General features: G+C 44.9%; 1 protein-coding gene across 4 annotated transcripts in view; it reads right to left on the bottom strand.

Moving 5' to 3' along the window:
- Positions 1–20991, bottom strand: part of SERGEF (secretion regulating guanine nucleotide exchange factor) — a 234296-nt gene that overhangs the window by 30378 nt on the left and 182927 nt on the right. The window contains exon 11 of one of the 4 annotated variants that reach the window (XM_043481331.1): positions 3140–4233. The exons of 2 other annotated variants lie outside the window; for them this stretch is intronic. In XM_043481331.1, coding sequence (XP_043337266.1) covers positions 3996–4233 — 238 coding nt within the window. In that variant the 3' untranslated portion in view covers positions 3140–3995. Of the gene's footprint in view, positions 1–3139; positions 4234–20991 lie in introns of those variants that run through there. One more of the 4 variants, XM_043481329.1, reaches the window with a different exon arrangement.

Raw genomic sequence — 20991 nt, 5'->3', positions numbered from 1 at the left:
TGGAGGTGAGCATGGCAACCCACTCCAGTATTCCTGCCTGGAGAATTCCATGGACGGAGGAGCCTGGCAGGCTACAGTCCATGGGGTCACAAAGAGTCAGACAGGACTGAGTGACTAGCACTTTTACCTCATACAAGGTATTAAGCACTACTCTGAGCACTTTACATGTTTTAATGTTTACTCATTTATTTTCATCATAACCCTTAAAGTTAGGTCCCATCATCACACTCACTTTATAGTCAAGAAAACCAAGGCACAGAGAGATTAAATTATTTGCCCATATTACACATTCAATAACTGGCAGAGCGGGGATTCAAACCCAGGCATTCTGGCTCCATATCATTTAATCCCAAACAACAACTTTGCCAAGCTGGTTTTATTAATTCTGCTTTAGAGGTTGAGGAAACTGAGGCATGAGCACTGTCAGCTAAGACCACCTAGCTAAAAAGAAGCAAATCAGGTATTCAACCCAAAGGCTGCATCCTTTCTCAAGCTCTTCCTTGTAAGGATTGTGTTACAAACACTCCAGGCTGAATTCAGGGAGGCCAGCTGACCTCATCTGTCCCCTGGGATGAGAACCAGCAATGGATGTCCATTGCTCTTCCAGCAGATAATTTTGAATGGGTGCAGTCTCCACAGTACTTTTTATAGATGACTATGTACACAGCCCATTTCCCCTTGGAGAAACAGAAGACCGAGGCGAGCCAGCCTCCTGGGACAGTGGGCACACTTTTCTATTATACCGCATGGACTCTGGTTGCAGGTTTCTGCCCAGGTGCTCCTCTAGAAGTAGTCTAGTCATGTATGAACATTCTCGTACCCAGGACTGAGTGAGATATAGGAAGCAGTGTCTCCCAGTGGAAGGGCAAAGGCTTAGAGAGTCTGAGAGCTACTGTTCCCTTCTGGTGGGGATTCAGGCAAGTTTCTTAATCTCTAAGAGTTCCAATTTCCTTCTCTGAAGCAAAAAAAGGAAACAAAATTCTTCCTTTCGGGGTGGTTATGAAAAAAAAAGTATGAAATTCTATAGCAGAGAAAGAAAACATGTTTACTAAGCACCTATAATGTGCTAGGCTCTCTGTGTATGCATCTCATTTATGTATCATAAAAATCCCACAAGAGAGATATCTCCACTTTATAGACAAAACCGGAACTCAGGGAGGTAAATGCTATTCACAGCCACATCACCAGTAAGTGCCACAGCCGAGCGGTGAACCCAGATTGTCTGGAATGCGCCTGGAAACTTTATCACCTCACCAAACTCCTCCCTAAAAAGGCACAACAGCCTCTCCAATTCCGCTGGGGTGGGGGGCCTCAGGCCTTTGCCTGCCAACTTGGCCCTCTTCTGCAGGGCCAAGGCTGCACAAACCTCCCCAGAATTTGTTTCTGTGAGGTTTCAATAAAATATGTGAGCGGAAATTTCACTCTTGGATGTAAGTGATCGAAGAGAAAGTGAAAGACCCTCCCGTGTCTTCTCTCAGGTTTCCGGTGGGACTCCTGTCTAGCTCTCAGATCTCAGGGCAAGGAGGAGAGGCCGTGATGGAAAGGTCCTACAGCTTGATTCTGGGGACATGGAGGCGTCCCCTTGCAGAGCCTTGAGCCACCAGGATCTGGGATGCAGTGGGTGCTCTCATCTGCAAGATGGGTACAGAGCCTGGCCTGGGCAGCACCAGGCCCAGTGGGTGACTCATTACCAGCTGGCCCTGGCCCTCTGCCACGGCAGGACGTCCTTCAGAAATGCACGGGTCTGAGAAGCCAAAGCTGGGTCTTCAGAGTGACTGACGGAGGTCTGTGACCAGGGCCGGGCTCTGCGGAGTCCCAGTGAAACTGCTGTGGTTCTGCCTTCTGTCCCTGGCTCACTGTCAGCTCTGCCTAAAAGAGCCAGGTAATGTTTCCTCCTCTCCGCCCTCGTTCTTCCTGTCCTAGTTTAGGCCTGCATCCTCGTTTACCTGGCACAGTAATATTAACTGACAATACTCACTAATTTCTTCCTATGTGCAGACACTCGAAATACATGTTTAAATTCTTATTCTTTTTTAAAAATTGTCATAAAACATACATGACACGAAGTTTCCTAACTTAACCATTTTTAAGTGTTCTATTCAGGGATATTAAGTATATTCACACTGTTGTGTAACCATCACCACCATCCATCTTCAGAGTGCTTCCTATCTTTTCATAATGAAACTCTGTACCCATTAAACAATAACTTTCCATTCCTTTTCCTTCTAAGTCCCTGCCAACCGCTATTGTACCTTCTGTCTCCTGTGAGTTTGACTGCTCTCAGAACCTCATAAAAGTGGGATCATACAGCATTTGTCCTTTTATAGCTGGCTTCTTTCACTCAGCGTAATGTTTTCAAGGTTCGCCCATGCTGTAATGTGTGCCAGAATTCCCTTCCTTTTATAAGGCTGAGTAATATTCCATGAAATACATTTTCTTATTTAATCCTCCTAATAGTTTCTATGAGGTAGCTACATTATTATGTCCATTTTACAGAAAAGAAACTGAGGAACAGAGAGTCTAATTAAATGGGTCATTCATCTGATAGGAAGCAGAGCTGGGGTTTGGGCCCAGACTGTGTCACTCCTGAAACCTCATGCTTTCCCACTCTGCTGTGAGTCCCACACCTTCTCCCCCACACCTTCTCTCCTACTTACAGGACTCCCAAGTTCTATCCTTCAAGTCAGTGATCTTTCTAAAGGCCAATTTAATATTGTCACTCCTCTACTTCAAACCTTTACTTGGTTCCCTCTGCTTACAGTCATCTTAAACTCTAGCATGGCATTCAGGCCTGGCCCTGGCCCAGCTCCTGTTTGCTTTTTCTGGCCTTTCCCCTCTCCTAACACCCTCTAAAACCAAAGTCCTCACCACCTGGACTCTGCCTTTCAACTTACTATTCTCTACAACTGTAATGCCCACTCGCCAAATGAGGCAAACTCCTATTCATCTTTGAAGGCCTAGCCTAAATGTCACCTCCTCCTTCCCAGATTTCTCCAGGCAGCTTGTCTAGCTTTTCCTCTCTCCTTCTCTAGAACCTGAATGTAGCTCTTTAAAAGCACTGCGCACAACCTGATTTGTCAGTTTACAAATCTGTCTCCCACACTATATCCGTGGTTGCCAACATATCTGAGCATGAAGACTCCTTTTTAACATCAGAGAATTTCAGGGTTTTTCCATACACACCGATCAAAGCAACATTTAATGACAAAGTCACCATGAATTCAGTAAAGCTTTTAAATTAGAGTCACCACGATACCATCTATATATAGTTGAAAACAATGCTTCCTACAGCTGTACAGAGGAATCTGGGGGCCTTGTGGTAGACTCTGGATTCTAAGGCACCAGAGCCTACAGTTTGGGAACCACTGCTCTGGCCCGGAGAGGCGGTTTTCTGATGAAAAGGAAGTAACGTCCATCGACCCTATTATATTCTAAGGCTGTGACAGTTACTCTTCATCTTTATCTCCATTAAATCTCAAAAAAGTCCACATTTCCACGTAAGAAAACAGAGCTTGGAAAGGTACAGTACCTCGTGGGAGGTCACACAGTGAGTGGGGCGGAGCAGACTCTGGTCTGGACCTTTCTCTACTCCTGTCACTGTGCCTCGGGGCAAGGACCACAGGTGTTCACCTCTGAGTGTACGGCGTCTCACTTCTGGCTTTGCTTGGAAATGTCAGCGAACAAATGACTCAAACTGAGAGCCCTTCCCTATGCGTTCTCAGGCCCTCCAGCTTGTAGCAGGGAGCCTTTGGTCAGGGACCACCCCCAGCTGCGGGCAAGCAGAGAGGTCCTTCAGACATCAGGGAACCAGAGAAGGCACGGGGCAAAGCTCTGAGACAGCACGGCATGGCTGCATCTCATTTAGGTGCTGTTTCCCTTACTTAGTAGGTATTCCTGCCCCAGCTCTGGGCTCTGAGCCCCTCTTCACAACCAGCCCTCTGCTCCGCAAACTTCCTGTCCAGATGCACAGCAGCTGCTCTCAGCTAACAGTTCCCTCAGACTAGTTCATATTTGATCCCAATGCCTGGTAAAGCTAGGTGTGGTCTGCCTAATAGCCACTTGTGTTTGAAACCAAAGGAGAGATTTCTCAGAAATTCTGATTGGTTAGGAGGAGAGGGGAGGACAGGAATGGGCTTCAGTGTCAGATACCTCCGGGTGTCCATCCCAGGCTCTGCTACTTCCTTTCTGAGTGACCCTGGGTTAATCACGTAACCTCTGAGCCTTAGTGTCCTCCTGTGGAAAATGAGAATAAAATCAACCTCCTAGGGTGAATATGCTTACATTCTCACACCACATGGTGGGATGAACAGTGGCCCTCCAAAAGACACCTCCACATCTTAACCCCAAGAACCTCTGAATGTGGCCTTATTTGAAAAAAAAAGAGAGTCTTTACAGATAAGATTTTAAGTTAAGAAGTTTGAGATGAAATGACTGTCTGAAATCATGGGTGTGGACCCTAAGTGCCACCACAAGTGTCCTTGAAGAGAAAGGCAGAGGCAGGTCACACACAGAGAGAAGAGGAGGAGGTCAGGTGACCATGAGACAGAGACTAGAGTGAGGTCAGGGAATGCCAAGAAACACCAGAAGCTGGAGGAAGCCAGGAATGGGTTCTTCCCTAGAGCCTCTGCAGATGTACCTAAACTAAGGACCCCAAAGTGAGATCATCCTGGATTATCCAAGAGGACCCTAAACCAAAGACACGTGTCCTTGAAGGGACAGATGAGGCGAAATAGACACAGAGAGAAGATCTGTGTGGAGGAGGCAGAGACTGGCATTTGCATTCACAAGACAAGGGATGCCAGCAGAAGACAGAAGAGGCAACGGAGGATTTGCTCCCAAGTCTCCAAAAGGAGTCTGACCCTGTCAAAGCCTTGTTTTCAGACTTCTGGCCTCCAGACCTGTGGCGAATACATTTCTGCTGCTGTGAGCCACTCACACTATGGTACTTAATTACTGCAGCCCTGGGAAATGAACACACACTGCCTATCTCCCTAATATCATCCCTCATCTCCTGCATTATGTCAGAGCCATACAAGCCATGTGCACAAGAGCCATACAAGCCATGTGCACAAGAGCCATACAAGCCATGTGCATGAGAAAGCATGATTCAGGGAATAAAACTAAGTTTGATTTGGTCACTTCTGCAACCCTAACAATTAGCATGGTATTGGGTCCATGGTAGATGCCTGAGGCATTTTTTAAAATAAATGAATGAATTATAGTTCTCAGAGAGCAGGAGCTGTCTATGATTTACTTATATATCCTCAGCATGTCGAGGACACATGCTCCATATATGTGGAACTTCTTCCTCTCCCCTATATTCCAGCACTAAAGGGGCAACAATGAAAAAAGGGGCAAATCTTCTCGGCCTGGAGCCCAGAGATAAGCTTCCAGGCTCCAAAGAATAGACCTGTTTCCAAACTACCTCTAAACAGAAGGCTTGGAGAGAACCCAGGACTGCAGAATCCTGAGGATGATGTTGTTTAATTAAACTGAGACTCAAGTCACCAGCGTCTGGCCCGGGCTGGGCCTCTGGGACCTGAGCCTGCAACATTTCATCATTAGGAGGAAAGGAGATGACAAATTCTTTCCTGAAAGAACCCAGCAGGCAGTCAGAATTACTGGATGTGGTAAATAAAACCATTATTTCCAAATACATATCCTAGGCAGCACTAAATGCATTCTCCCTATCACAGGCAATACTAAATTTAGAACTGGCAGTTTGAGTCATATGCTGATTCCTGAAGAGAAAAACTAAATTCAAGGAGGGGAGAAATGAAGTGAAATATGAAAATAAAAATGCAATCTTAGTCCCTCAGAGCAACCTGTCAAGAGAAGTTCCTGCAGGGAATTCTGGCTATAAAGGAACTCCAGAGGGGTGGGGGCTGGGCCCTGCGGGGCGCCACAGCAGCAGTGGCCTCTGAGGAAATTTCTGGAAGACCCTCGTGTGGAACTGCAGAGGCAGGAGGGAATGCGGCATGCAAAGCCACACTGTGGGGACACTGTCTCAAAGCCCTGTCGCACAGTCTCACTGAAGCCTTTCCTCAAGCCTGCAGTGAAGGTTCTATCACCTCATAGCACAGCTGAGGTACTGAGCCTAATGGGGTGAAGTGACTTGCCCAAGTCATTCAGTGAGTAAGCAGGAGAGCAGGGATTTATTTCAATAAACATCTAATTTTAGAAAAGTGTTGTTTTAGAGAAAAGTTGAAGAGACACAGTAGTTTCCAAACACCCCTCCCTCAATTGCCCCTACTGTTAACATCTTAGGTCACTATGGTATATTTGTCATAACTAAGGGGCCAGCACTGGTACATTACTATTGACTAAATGCTACACTTTGTTTAGATTTTGACTTTTTTTCTCTAATGTCCTTTTCTGCTCCAGGGTATGGACACCACATTATATTTGGTTGTCATGTTTCCTTACGATCTTCTGGTCTGTTAGAGTTCCTCTCACTTTCCTTGTTTTTTGATGATCTTGACAGTTTCAAAACGTACTAGTCAGGTATTTTGTAGGATGCCCTTCAACTTGTGTTTTTCTGATGTTTTACTCATGGTTAGACTGGGATTACAGGTTTTGGAGAGGAAAACCACAGAGAAGTACCCTTCTCATCAGGTCATATCAAAGGTACAAAACGATTTATTACTAATGACATTATTATAACTTTGATCACCTGGCCAAGCTAATATTTACCAGGTTTCTTCACCACAGAGTTGCCCTCCCTTCCACCACTCCCCCTTCCGTGGTCTACTCTTTGGAAGCATATTACCAAGCAGAGCCCACACTCAAGGAATGTGAAGTTAAGTTCCAGCTCCTAAAGTAGGGAGCCTCTACATAAATTATTTGGAATTCTTCTGTGTGGGAGAGCAGAGATTTAGAGACCGGTGGTAGCTTACAGGCTCTGAGAAGTGGAACTGTTCTTGTGAGTGAGAGGCTCACTTCCAGCTTCTTCATTTCCAAAATGCTCAAGGTTCTTAGGCATAGACTACTGGTGATCTACTCAACTCTCATTCTCTCCAAATTTTATTCAGAGCAGTCGTGTGCCCAGCTAAAAGACTAACTTCCCAGCCTTCATTATGGTTAGGTGTGGCTATGTAACTAGGCTCTAGCCAAAAAGTTGCAAGCAGACACGGCGGGGTACCACTTCAGGAAGTGTCTCAGTGCACGTGCACTCAGTTGCTAAGTTGTGCCTGACTCTTTGCAACCCCATGGACTACAGCCCAAGCAAGAATACTGGAGTAGGTCACCATTTCCTTCTCCAGGGGATCTTCCCGACCCAGGGATCGAACCTGCATCTCCTGCACTGGCAGGCGAATTCTTTACCACTGAGCCATCTGGGAAGCCCAGGTGTCTTTGTAGGTCCTCTTTTCGTCCTGTTTCCCTTCTGTGTGCTTCCTGCCTGAATGTGGATGTGGCCGTTAGAACTCTAGCAGCCATCTTGGGCCATGAGGAAACCTTGACCATGAAAACCTATGCTAAGCATAGTAAAATAGAAAGATGGCGATTACTGGAAACAATTTTTGCTATCCATAGGGCTACTACACCAGCCCTGAGCTGAGTATCACTAGACCTCTCCTGTGTGAATGTATTAGACTCCTTGGGCTGCCATACAAAATACCACAGACTGGGTGGCTTAAAGGACAGAAGACTTTCTCACAGTTGTGGAGGGCAGAAGTCCAAGATCAAAAGTTCCCCGGTAGCCTAGTGGTTAGGATTCTGGGCTTTCACTCCCTTGGCCCAGTTTCAATCCCTGGTCAGGGGACTGAAATTCCACAAGCTAGGTGGCAGAGTCAAGAAAAAAACACCAGGGTTGGTTTCTGGGGAGGCCTGTCTTCCTGGCTTGCAGATGGCCTTTCCTCTGTGCTCACAAGAAGGGAGAGTGATCTCTAGTGCCTCTTCCTCTTCTATAAGGACACCAGCCCTGTCAGATTAAGACTCAAGCTTTATGACTCAATCTAGCTTTATGACTCAATCTCTGTTATCTCCTTAGAGGCCCTCTCTCCAAGTACAATCAGACAGGGGGCAAGGACTTTGACCTATAAATCTTGGGCAGACACAATTTAGCCCATAATAGTCACAGAAAACTGACTTCTCTTTTTTTAAGTCATTATTTCTAGTGTCTGTTGTAGCATGTGCACATAAATCCTTAATGACAGACCATCAAAGTCCAAGGAATGCTTTCAAAAGCTTCCACTTTGATAACCCTGTGAGCCGAGATTCCAAAGGAAAGTACCAAAGATGCCACCCTTCAAGTCACTTTGAATGCTGATTCATTAACATATTTGATTCATTCAACTGATAGACATGTATTCAGCACCTACCACATGCCAGATCCTGGGCTATGTGCTGGGGACACTACCATAATCAAATATGGTCCTCAACTTCTATACATTTATAGTCTTTACTGATTGACTTATCCTAAGCTCATCTCTTTCCAAAGGGAATTTCTATAACACAGTGAGTAAAACAGAAATGGAGACGCAAAACCAGGAAAAGGAGGACGATCAAACATGTTAGCCCTGGAAATTGATGTACATGCTATGTGTGACTCAAGCATTCAAGCTGGCTTGGAGTTTCCTAGGAGTCATGATAAAGTACAGAGTGACTTGGTCCTGTTTTCTGAAAAGAGAATGAATCTTGGTCACTAATGGAAGTCAGATGTAAGTGTTTTCTCTTCTGAACAAATTCCAGTCAAGTGACTTGAATGTCCTGCAAAGTACTATTTCCTGACCAAAACCCCAATCATTGCTCTAAATTCCACGAACAATGCATTAGCTCTTAGATGCCCATCGAATAAAGCCAGAGAGCTCCATGGTTTACATACATGGTTTCAGTTTCCTGTTCCAGAGCAGAGAGCTTATTGAAGACCACGCGTGATCCCTTTCAGAGGGTGCAGAGAATGGGGGCTAGTAAATTCTCAAAGCTCTGAGGCTTGGACATTAGGTGAATGATTTAAGAAGAAGAAACAGCAAAAAGACATGACCTCAGAAAAAGGCCAGGGAGAATGAAGTCAATATGATTCACTCACCCACAGAGTTCCCTTCTTGGTATATCATATCAGGTGGCATCTTACTGAGTATGTGTTTGAAGGACAGCTCTGTTACTAGCTCTGTAATTTCAGGGGTGTAAACAGCCCAGAGCCCTGGTTTCCTCATGTTAAATGAAGCTGGTATCTACCTACTATGGGGATTAAATAACAGAACATACATAACAACTTTGCCACAGTGCAATCATAGTAACAACAGTGTACACATAAAGACGCTATCCATGCCGGGCACTGTATTACACACTTAACACAAATTAGCTTATTTAATCTTCACCATTAGGTACATGCTATTGAAGAATTCAAAAGCTGTTGGTTTCTCCCCAAAGCTAAGCCAAGCCACATCCTTGGATATCTTTGGAAGGAATGTACCAGTCCTTGGAAGGCTCTTTGAGGATCCATTCCATGCAAAGCAGCTGTATTGACATCCATTTTGTAACTACCTGTAATCCCCAAAGTTTGCTGCAACTGACATAGAGCTTGGGTTTGCTGGTGGGAGTTTGTAGAATTTAAAGAAAACCCTAGCAGGAAGCTCTTTCCAAGCCCCATTTATGGTAGGAAGAAAGACACTGAAGAACTTGGAGCGTGCTTTACAAGACAGTGACGAGGCTGGGAGGCTGGCGGGAATGGGGAGTTACTGTTTAATGGGTACAGAGTCTCAAAGTGGGTAGATGAAAATGTTCTGGAGATGGATGGGGGTGATGGCTGCCCAACAAGGTAAATCTACTTAATGCCACTGAATTGTACACATAAAATGGTGAATTTTATTATGTATATTTTACCACAATAAAAATTGTAATAGTAATAACACTACTACTAAAATAACCAGAGTGGTAAAGGGTCTAAAAAACATATATGATGGAAAGCACCCAAAAGAACTCACGTATTCTGAAGGCAAAAGTTTTTGAAAACCCCTGGTTTTCAGGATAATGATAATATTAGTCACTACTTATCAAGCACATCATATGCACAGGCACTTTATCTATATCATCCTTTATTCTCCATTACGGCTCTACCAGGCATTTCTTGTTTAGAGGGATCAGGTGATGAGCCCAGGATCACCCATTTTGTCGAAAGTGGTAATGATGAGATTTGAACTGAACCAGTTCAAAATACCACATCCTCCTATACCATGCTGCCTCATTCAAATATGAAATAGCTACCTGGATCTTAAAATGCTGAGATTTCTTTTAGTTTTCAGAGTTTATTATTCTGAATTGGGGTGGGGGGGTGGTGGTAGGAAGGTCAGACGTCCATCTTCTTGAAGGCTCCCTGGATTGCCAGGGCATGTGAGTAAACCTGAGCCTATTGACTGGTACCCTACACTCCAGGGATAACCATTCTGATGACAGGAACCTGGAAGACCTTTGAGATTAGAACTAGAGACAATACAAGTTGATGCTGCCATGGCTGCACCAGCACCATGGATCACAGTGAGCTCCCTGGGCTGGGGAGGAGGCCGTCAGCCAACAGAGAACACATAGCAAGTTCCAAATACAGCAAGAGCTACTGAAAGCATTACTCCCCCACAGCGTAGTCACCACAGCCCAGAAGAGAAATTCTGAAGGGTAAGAGGATGGAAGAGGGTGAAGCTGGGGAAGGATCAGAGACAGATGAGAGGTTTCTGAAGCCTCTCTTCAAATCCCAGCATACTGTTCTGCTGGTAAAAGCGGACTTGTAATCACTCTGAAGCTGGAGCATAATCTCATGACTGCCTGGGGTATCTTCCGAAGTCTCTTGGCATCCCTTTTATTTCTCAGTGACCTCCCTCCTGTCACTGAGTCATGGCATCTATAGACAAATGGACTTGGGAAAGGGTCCTCAGGTCTAACTCAGTACCACAAGCCCCCAGATAACAAAGGTATTATGGCAGAGTCAAGGGACAAGTGCCAGGGAAATGGGTTTTCTGTAGTGCTGGCTGTGGGTGTGAGAACCCTGGACACTGACTGCCTCTTCCCCACTGGACGAGACGCAGACTTGCTGAGCCTGAGGTTCTTTCAGAAAGCAGGAGAGCCTTTTGTAGGAGAGATGTTTATAAACATTCTCTTAAAGGAAAACAGAAATTGTTTAAGTTCTTCAAGAATAATGAGCCAAGCCTTGAGTAAAAAAAAACACTTGTAACCTAGCAAGAAGTAGCTGTTACCCGGATGCGGCAGGACCTACTCTGCATGGCCAGAGTCATCAGCAGATGCATGCTCTGTTACGGAACCAGGAGCCATCGTCGAAGACAAGGTTCAGAGACCTCGTATCCACTCCTGTCCTCACTCCCAACACATACCTGTATCCTTGAGTCATTAGGTCAGGAACTCAAAATAATCTTACAAATGGTGCATGCATGCGTGTGTATGTGTGTGCACATATGTGTATGCCTGTGTGTGTGTTCCCACCAGTCCACAGGCTCTCACTGCATTTCCTTCATTCTCCTCCAAGAATTACCTTCTTGCTACAGCACAGGGAACTCTGTTCAATGTTAAGTGGCAGCCTGGATGGGAGGGGAGTTTGGGGGAGAATGGGTATGTATATATATATGGCTGAGTTCCTTTGCTGTCCACCCAAAACTATCACAACACTGTTAACTGGCTATATTCCAATATAAAATAAAAAGTTTTCTTAAAAATGAGTTACTTTATTTCACTGATGCTATCCTGAGCACTTGTAAGCTGGGAGGCATGAGCTACACAGGCTGCCCTATACTGGCAGAGACAGCCACCTTCTGAGAAGGACCCCTGGCATCCCGAGCAGAGCGTGGCTGACCCCCTGCCACATGGGTCTAGCTGGAGTCGGCTGGGCTCCACTCCACACAGGGCTTGGCTGTCGCCTGCTCACTTTGAGTGGAGGATCCGGCACTTATTTTAGGCCCTTATAAATAATACATTCTGTCATTTTGATTCTTCAAGACCTTCTTTTAAGCTATTTTTTTTCCTCTTTGGGAAAACCGCTTTTACTCTACGAGACAGAGTTCTTCATAAATCAAGAGGAGCTCCAAGTGACTGAAGACTGAATTCCCGAATTCCTGACTTTAGAAGCAGTGAGCAGCCACCAAATCTGATTAGTTGAGGAAGAAGCTGATCTCATACAGGAAAAGGATCTTACTTCAAGGATGAAAGAGCATTCACAATCTCTCTGATTCCTTGATTTCTGATCTAGGAAGTCCCAGTATCATACCTTTAAATACCATCTTCAACCCTTACCTTCCTGAGTCCCTATGGGTCATTTACTCTCAGTAAAAGGTTAAGCATTCTCACCATCTGTAAAAAGGAGACAAAGCTACATGCCTGGCATAAAGTCAAAGCTCACTTGGTGAGCTCTTTGACTCTCCTTGTCTCCTGAAGCTCTCAAGAAGACACATTTATACCTTGAAAAAATATTATTTTTCCCCCTCTTAATTTATCGTGAACTACTGAAGAAGCATTGTTAATTAACACGGTACAAAGAGGCTAAGCTGTACAGTGGACCAAGTGTTGAACTTGGAATTCAAATAATCAAGGTTTGAATCCTGGCTCTGCTACTTGTTATGTGATCTTGAGAAAGTTCCTTAATCTGTCTGGACATGAGTCTCCTAACCAATAAATGGGGATAAATCATTAACTTTGTAGTCTTTTTCAAACTTTAATGTTCATATGAATTGCCAGGGAATTTTGTTAAAATACATATTCTGATTCAGCAGATCTCAGGTAGGAACTGAAGTTTTGCATTTATTTCTTTTTATTTTTATTGGAGTATAGTTGATTTACAATGTTATATTAGTTTCAAGTGTACAGCAAAGTGAATCAGTTAAACATATACATATATCAACTCTTTTTAGATTCTTTTCCCATATAGGCCATTTCAGAATATTGAATAGAGTTCCCTGTGCTATACAAGTAGGTCCTTATTAATTATTTATTTTATATTTTATAGTAGTTTGTATATGCAAATCCCAATCTCCTAATTTATCCCTCTTCCCCTTACCCCCTAGAAACCATAAGCTAGTTTGAGATTCTGCGTTTCAACTCAGAGCTGGCCAAGGTTGAGGTTGAGGACTTGGTAATCACCTTTAGAGTAGGAAGGATATACCTGGTCATGACACTTTGTGCATTTTGAAGGGCTAGCTTAATTTAGGATGATTCATTATGCATTGTTCTTCTACCTTAAAACACTAAGAAAGTGATTCTACAAGTCAAATTTGACTATGTATTAACCCTTAATTCTTTACAGATACTTTAAAGTAGTAATTCTTTATCTAGTAAAATAACAAGGGCTGGGGAAAGCCACTTGTCACCAATACTCTTCCCTCTAAAAAACAAAGTAACCAAACCAAGCACAACACCTCTCCTATCAGCTGGCTGATGTAAAAGGCAAACAAACAAACAAATCTCCAGTTGAGCTTAGTTCAGGGATAACAACGTAAATTGCACCCCTTCCAAAAAAAAGCATTGTTTTAAACCCCAGTGTTTATGAATAAACCTAAAAATTGACTTAGAGTGAAAGCAGGTTTTGGTGGAAGAAGGAAAAAACTGAATCCCTGAGACTGGTTTGATTGGGAGCGGGGGTGGGGGGGAACTGATGACAGAATTGGATGGGATGGAAGGAGGCAGCCAGTGAGCGACAAGGACTATGTAAGGGGCTTTCCTTCTTGGAACAATGATACCTGTGTTCAAGACAGAGCTCTAGGGTCGTCTCCTTGGTGACACCTTCCCTGACAGCTGATTTCTACTCTTGTTGCCAGAGTAGTAATACCCAGCCTCTACCCACCCTGGAGCCAGTGCTTATCACACCATATTGAACATTCATTTCCATATTGATCTCCAACCTCTCGAGGTCAGGGACCATGTCTTATTTATCTCTATATTCTTAGCCTGGCACAGTGCCCTGACACATATTAGGCACCCAGTAAATGATGCTGACTGAATGCATGAGGTGGAGGATGTTGAAGAGAAAGCTTAAAGACCTTGCTTCAGGGTTTCTCTTTCCTGGAGGTATTCATTTATATTGTCTCTTACTTGGTGAGCAGACATGCTCCAGATGTGAGCACTCAGATCTTTTACCAGTATTCAGTGTATTTCAGACTGATAAATATTTCAAACTTTCTTCCCAAGATTGTAAACTGAGCAATACACATAATAATTTTACATACATGTATGCTGTGCTGTGCTTAGTCGCTCAGTCACGTCCAACTCTTTACAACCCCATGGACTGTAGCCCACCAGGCTCCTCCATCCATGGTGATTCTCCAGGCAAGAATACTGGAGTGGGTTGCCATGCCCTCCTCCAGGGGATCTTCCCAACCCAGGGATGGAACCCAGGTCTCCCACAGTGCAGGGGGATTCTTTACCATCTGAGCCACCAGGGAAGCCCATTAGTTTTATAAATATATGTACTTAACTTTTAACACTTTTTTTTCCAAGCGCATGTCTTTTTTCACAGCAAATTGAGTACATAGTTTCTCAATTTTCAAACAAGGAAACTGAGGCCCAGAAAAAGTATTAAGTGATTTAAGGCAGAGTCCCACACTTTAGGTACATAAAAATCATCTGGGACACTTATCCAAAACACAGATTCCTGGCCCCCACTCTGCAATTCTGATTCAGTAGGGATAAGGGGGAGCCCAGGAATACGCATTTTCATGCTCCCAGGTTCTGAGGCAGGTGGTCTTGGCCCAGGACCTTCCTCAGGCCAGGAGTCAGGAGCTCGGTATTTGCCGGAGGTTGTCTCAGGGCTTTGGTTCCAAACCTAGAGTCATGGGATGGGAGGTAAGCCACACGCACAGACCTTCACAGGGTCTGGCGGGAAACCTAAAACCGGGGACATTCAGATGATGATGGTAGCTCCAGCGTCCCATGTGTAAAGCCACAAAGTCAGAGTGCTGGCTGGTAAATGGATAGCATTGCTGAGGACTTACAACCTGGAAGGCCAGGCTCTGGAAAACGATCAAGTCCTCTAGGCAAGAAGGACCAAAAAAAAAAAAAACACCAAAATTACAAAGAGGGTTGACATAGGAAACATTGAGGGTGTTTGATGCATTTATATTCAATGTTTCCTGTCCTGCCTCTGGGAAGGGAAGACTTGAAGGTAGTTTACCAAATTGTTACCAAAATGGGACAACTCAGTAAAGAACAGAAGCCAGAGCAAGTACCAGTAGACTCCTCCCTTCCATCTGTCTTCCACACCCAAGCCCCACCAGCTGGACCTCTGTGTTTCTCCCCCAACAGCTCCTTCCTTGTCAGTCCACGGTCAAGGCCCTAAAGACCTCAAGGGTTGCTCCCTAAAGACCTCAAGGATTGCCTTTGATCCAAACTTTATACAAAAGTCTCCCAAAGCTCTGCCTCTCTGACTCTTGCCTCTCCTTTCCCAATTGACCTCCACTAGAAAGACCCACGAATCTCTCCCTAGTGCAGATCTCATCCTGGGGGGCAAAAGACCACTGTATTTGAAGCTGGAACATCTGGATCTGGTGCTGGCCCTGGCTCCATGAACTAGTTGTCTGACTTTGGGTTAGTAACTTCCCCTTTTGGGGATTCAGTCTTTATGTGTGAGATGGAGGGCTGGACTGGGTCATCTCCAAAGTCCTTTCCAACCCTTGGATTTTATGCACACTGCTGCTTAAAAGCTATCAGTGCCATCTTATTGCTTATAGAATTAAATATATAATAGCCTTACCCTGGAACACCTAAGGAGGCCCTCTATAATCTGGCCCTACTATGGACTAAATGCTTGTGTTCCTCTAAAATTCTTCATGTCAAAACTCTAATCCCTGATGTGATGGTGTTTGGAGATGGAGCCTTTGGGAAGTGATTAGATGATGAGGGTGGAGTCCTCATGATGGGATTAGTGCCCTGATAAAAAGAAAGTTTTCTCTCTTTCTCTCTACCACATAAGGACACAGCAAGAAAGCCATTTGTGAATTAAAATGAGAGTTTTCGCCCAGAACCCAACCATGCTGTCAACCTGATCTTGAACTTCCACCCTCCAAAACTATGAGAAATAAATGTGTGCTGTTTAAGTCACTCAGTCTAGGGAACCCTGTTATACAGCATTCTAAACTGACTCAGATGGGCCTCAATTTTTTTTTTCCAAAGCATTGTTCTCCTTTATGTTCCTTTTATTATATATAGTCAGATTGAGGTATTCCCTGTTCCCTAAACACACCTGGAAGTTTTTCTTTTTTTTTTTGCTTCCTCAATGTTTGGTCATCATTTTATCTTAGAAAACCTACTACGTCTATTTCAATGTGTATGGTTCTTACATTTTTGGAGGCCCAAATCCCATGAACCTCTTTTAGGTTTTCCCATTTTATAGCCTTAAAATAAGCTCCTTCTCCTCTAACTACGAGCACTTCATTTGCCCCCTCTCACAGCCGGGATTACAGTCTTCCCTCGGCCTGGCTCAGGCAGCCTTCTGTCGGCTCCTTGAGGGCAGGGCCTCTATGATCTGCTACCCACTTGGCACAGGGCCCTGCACAGAGAAGGGTTTGACAAGTAATTGCTGGATAAATGTCAGAAAGCATGTGCCCCCATTTTAGTTAGATCTTGAATTTCAGTGGGAGCTGAGGCAGAAAGGGTAACATGGGCAAAAGAAAAAAATAGGAACTCCTATTGCAGTAAACACCTTTTCCTTTGAATTGGCCCCAAGGATATGAGCCATGTAAAGGGGCCCTTGAGCTTGGTGGTGCGTTGTACCCATTGCTCATAAAGACCAGTGGCTGAATGCCTGGAGTGGTTTTCCCTGCACACCAGAGCTCGGGCCAAGGGGCTTGACTCGGTGGCTGCAGGGTAACCAGGAGTTCCGGGCAGCTCCATCCCATGAGAGTATGTCCTCATGGCCACGATGGCTCAGTGAATTCTAAGCCCTACACAGTGTGTTAAGAGGCTGACTTCCTGCCTGTATGATGTACTCAAAGGGGCTTCCTCCTCCGACCTCCCCTAGTCCTGTCCTGGTTAATTCTCAGTCTACCTGGGGCCACAGTCAAGTGTGTATGTTTTATCTTGCTGACTAGACTGTCAGTTTCTGCCTAGAAGGCTCTTGTACATCTTGTGTCTTGTTCATCTCCCTCTCTCCCACACGCCTAGCACAAAGCCCTTCTCATAGCAGATGTCAATAAATGTTTTCTGGATGGATGCTCAAATTTAGATCAAATTGACTCAAGTCCCAATTAAAATCCCCAGTCAGGAAGACAAGATTTAATTCATTTTCCTTCCTACAAAAAGGACAATCTTGCTGTTTAATATAACCTAATACATTTTCTTCACAACTCAGAGACAGACGCAGGTTCTGTTTTTAGAAGGCATATCTGAGATGTTGTAAAGTACTGCTTGATTTTGATATTTTATTCTGATTAAATTTGAGGCATATCAGAAATATGAGTGATGAGTTGGTTTGCTCTGAACCATTCTATTCATCATCCTAGAATCTGAAGACAGCAGAATGTCTTGAAGGGCCATGAAAACCAACCAGGTCATTGTATAGCTAAGAGAAACAAAATGCAAGCACTGGGATTAGAAGCCAGGTTGGATGTTTGGTTGGCTGGTTATTTTCTTTCCCTAGTTAATTTACTCAACAAACACTGCTGAGCATACACTCTGTGCCAGGTCCCACGCTGGGTGTCGGGGATGTGGGACTGGCAGACAATCCCAGCCACCACTGAACTCTCAGACGAATGGTCACTTCCTGGTTTCTCAGCCCAGGATATTCCGCCATCTTCAAAGGAGCTACATGCCGTTTTTAAAAGAACTTCCTGGCTAAAAGAATCAATGTCAGTTGGACAAGGAAGCCTTACATTTACTAAAACACTGCAGTTCCCTATAGATCAAAAGCAACCATTTAGGGACTAGTGAAGCAGCATTCCTTGGAAACCTGGTACTTTCTGCCTCAGCACTTCCTCCTTGGCATTCATACAACCATGGCCAAACTCAGAAATATGTTCCTATGGGCTAGATGGTTATTTCTCCCAACAGCCCAGCAGCCATTCTCCTATGAGCAGCAGGGACGCTGGGTTCTCTCTGACTGTCCTCCAGGTCTTGCGCAATGAAGGCAATTTATACTTGTGGCCAATGAAGTAACTGTAAAAGATAGTTTTTGGTCCTAGAACACTTCTCTCTTTAAACTCATCCACAGATTCATCTTCTTTTGGGAATGGCAAATAGCCCTCGTCCCCTGCCAATTCTGGCTGACTGGAAGTGACTGCCTGGAGTGCTGTGTTAAGAACGTTTCTGAGGCTGCATCCAGACGCAGTAGGAAATGAGGATTTGATTGATTGGCAGTCTGAGGGGCAGCTATTTGCTTTGCATTACCTAGACCCTGGTTTTAAGACCTCTGATGTTTCCTGGATACATAAAGGATTAAGTCCAATATACTCACTGTGGCACACAAGGCACTTTGCAGTGCAGTCAACGACCTTACATTCCAGCCCATAAACCTCCCCATACACCCTAAACCCCAGCCACACTCAGCTGTTTTCTGTTTCTTGAACGTAGCCCTCTCAGGATTCTGGCCGTTGCACATACAATTCCCTTTTCTGGAAAGTTCTAGCTCCTTATGATGCCTGATTTCTCTGTGAGGCCTTCCTTTACCTCCTCTATGGAAAGTCCTGTCCTTCATACTTTCACATCCCCTTGTTTATCCCTTTGTCGTTATCCTGACTCACTGAGATTTATCTATTTACATTTCTACCTCCCCCAAGAGAAGGGAGGTGCTAAAGAGCAGAGCCTATCTCACTCACCAGGGACAGAACACCAGCCACAGATAAGGCACTTGCTATAGGACAGCTGAATGAACCAATGCTTTGAAAATCTCCCCGTGTCACTCCTCCGAATTGTCTTTCGGAGATGCAAGGACTAGCCTCCCTCTATCTGTGGTCTCTCAAACTTGCAGAGGCACATCCTGGCAGTCAGGTCTGAAGCCTTTCCAGTCTGCCTACTGCCAGGTGTGTGTCATCCCCCACAACTCCCAGTTTAGAACTGAAGCTAGGTATCATCTTGATTTACACTAATGGGGTACAGAATAGATGGAGCAGAATGGATTATTTCATCTAATCCTTTACTGAGCCCTGCTGTCCTGAGCTCAACATAATCACAAATTCAGGTCATTTGTCTCCACTGTCAGAACCCAGGCCAGGCCACGGTCAGTTCTCCTGGGCTATTCTAATAGCAGCTAACTGGTATTGCTTCATTGTTCACGTTTTATAATCCATTTTCCATTTGGCCGCCTCAGTTTTCCTTCAGATCACATCACTCCTCTGCTGAAAGCCCTTCGGTGGCTCCCTGCTGATCCTAGACAAGCAATCTCTCCATGGCCTCTGGGACCCAATATCCTCCGGCTCCTGCTCTCTGACCTTCACCCTTCTCCCTCTGGTGCCCTGTGCCCCTATTGTCCAGATCTCCATTTAACTCCTAATGGCCAAGTTCCTTCCACCTTCAGGCCTTTGTTCTCGCTGCTCCCTCAGTCTGGAATGCTCCAGCTTTTCCTCGGAGATCACAGCTCAAAATGGCACCTTCCCAAGCAGTCCTTCCCTGACCACCCTGTCCATCCAAAGTGCACAACACACCTCCCAGGTACTCTCTGTCCCGCAGTCCAGTTAATTTATTTCATGGCACTTAAAATCTAAAATTCTCTTACCAATTGACTTTACGTTTTCTTTAATTAATTAATTTATTGTAATTGGAGGCTAATTACTTTACAATATTGCAGTGGTTTTTGCCATACATTGACATGAATCAGCCGTGGGTGTACATGTGTTCCCCATCCTGAACCCCCCTCCCACCTCCCTCCCCATCCCATCCCTCAGGGTCATCCCAGTGCACCAGCCCTGAGCACCCTGTCTCATGCATCAAACCTGGACTTTATGTTTTTATTCTGCACCTCTCACCCCAGAATGTGAGTTCTATGAAAGCTTCTTGAAGGACAGACCTGCCTGCCTCCTTTATGGCCACACCTAGGGCCTGGCTGAGAGCAGGTGCTAAATGAATAAACAATTACTGAGAGCCCAATAAATACATTTCTGAGGATCTCCAAAGATGGGGCTCCTATATTTTCCCCATGACCTATTGTATATGCCTCTTAAACTTTAAATAATAAGCTGTAGAACATGACGCTGGAAATCAGGAGACCTGGTTTCAGGTCACTTCCATATGCGGGCCCTCGTGAAACACAACATAACAACCTGAGGGACTCAGGCAAGATGCCAAAATAAGAAAAACAACCTCTATTTGCCTTAGAGAAAGTTGGGAAAGGGGAGAGCCCCAGCTGGAGAGGCCAGGGCAGGCTTTAGCGTTCCAGAACATAGCCGTGGGGCAAATGTCAGGGGTGTGTGGCATCATGCCAGGAGAGGATGGTGTTTCCTGAACTGGCAGAAGACTAAAGAGGAGGTACCCGACAGAGCTCAGATCAGAGACTTGAAGTGGCCCTCTGAGGGCTGCGGGGATAGTGAGAAAGAAAGTTATGAAAGGACTCCAGCATGACCTCAGCTTCTAAATGGGTTAAAGGGGATGCAATGGAAAGACTTGGACTAGGAGTCAGAGGAGGAGCTAGAGAAAGGAAGGAAGCATTAAGTGAGTGCCTCAGTCATCATAGTCCCGTGCTCTGAGTCCATGGTGGCTCAGCTGGTAAAGAATCTGCCTGCAATGCAGGAGGCCTGGGTTCAATCCCTGGGTCAGAGAGATCCTCTGGAGAAGGGAATGGCAACCCACTCCAGTATTTTTGCCTGGAGAATCCCATGAACAGAGGAACCTGGCAACTAGTGTCCATGGGGTCACAAAGAGTTGGACACGACTGAGCGACTAATACACACACATGTAGTTTATGCACATTCATTCAGTCCCTGTAATCACCCTTCCAGGGAGGTATTAATATCCTTATTTTATAGAGAAACTGAGTCTCAGAGAAGATATTCTAGCTCTCTGAATTTCAGGATGCTTATCTGTAAAACAAATAGTACCAAAACCCATCTCTCATGTCTAGTGTGAGAATGCAGT

The sequence above is a fragment of the Cervus canadensis genome, chromosome 11 (assembly GCF_019320065.1).
Source record: "Cervus canadensis isolate Bull #8, Minnesota chromosome 11, ASM1932006v1, whole genome shotgun sequence".
Classification (NCBI taxonomy): domain Eukaryota; kingdom Metazoa; phylum Chordata; class Mammalia; order Artiodactyla; family Cervidae; genus Cervus; species Cervus canadensis.
This window is presented reverse-complemented; position numbering and strand designations above follow the sequence as displayed.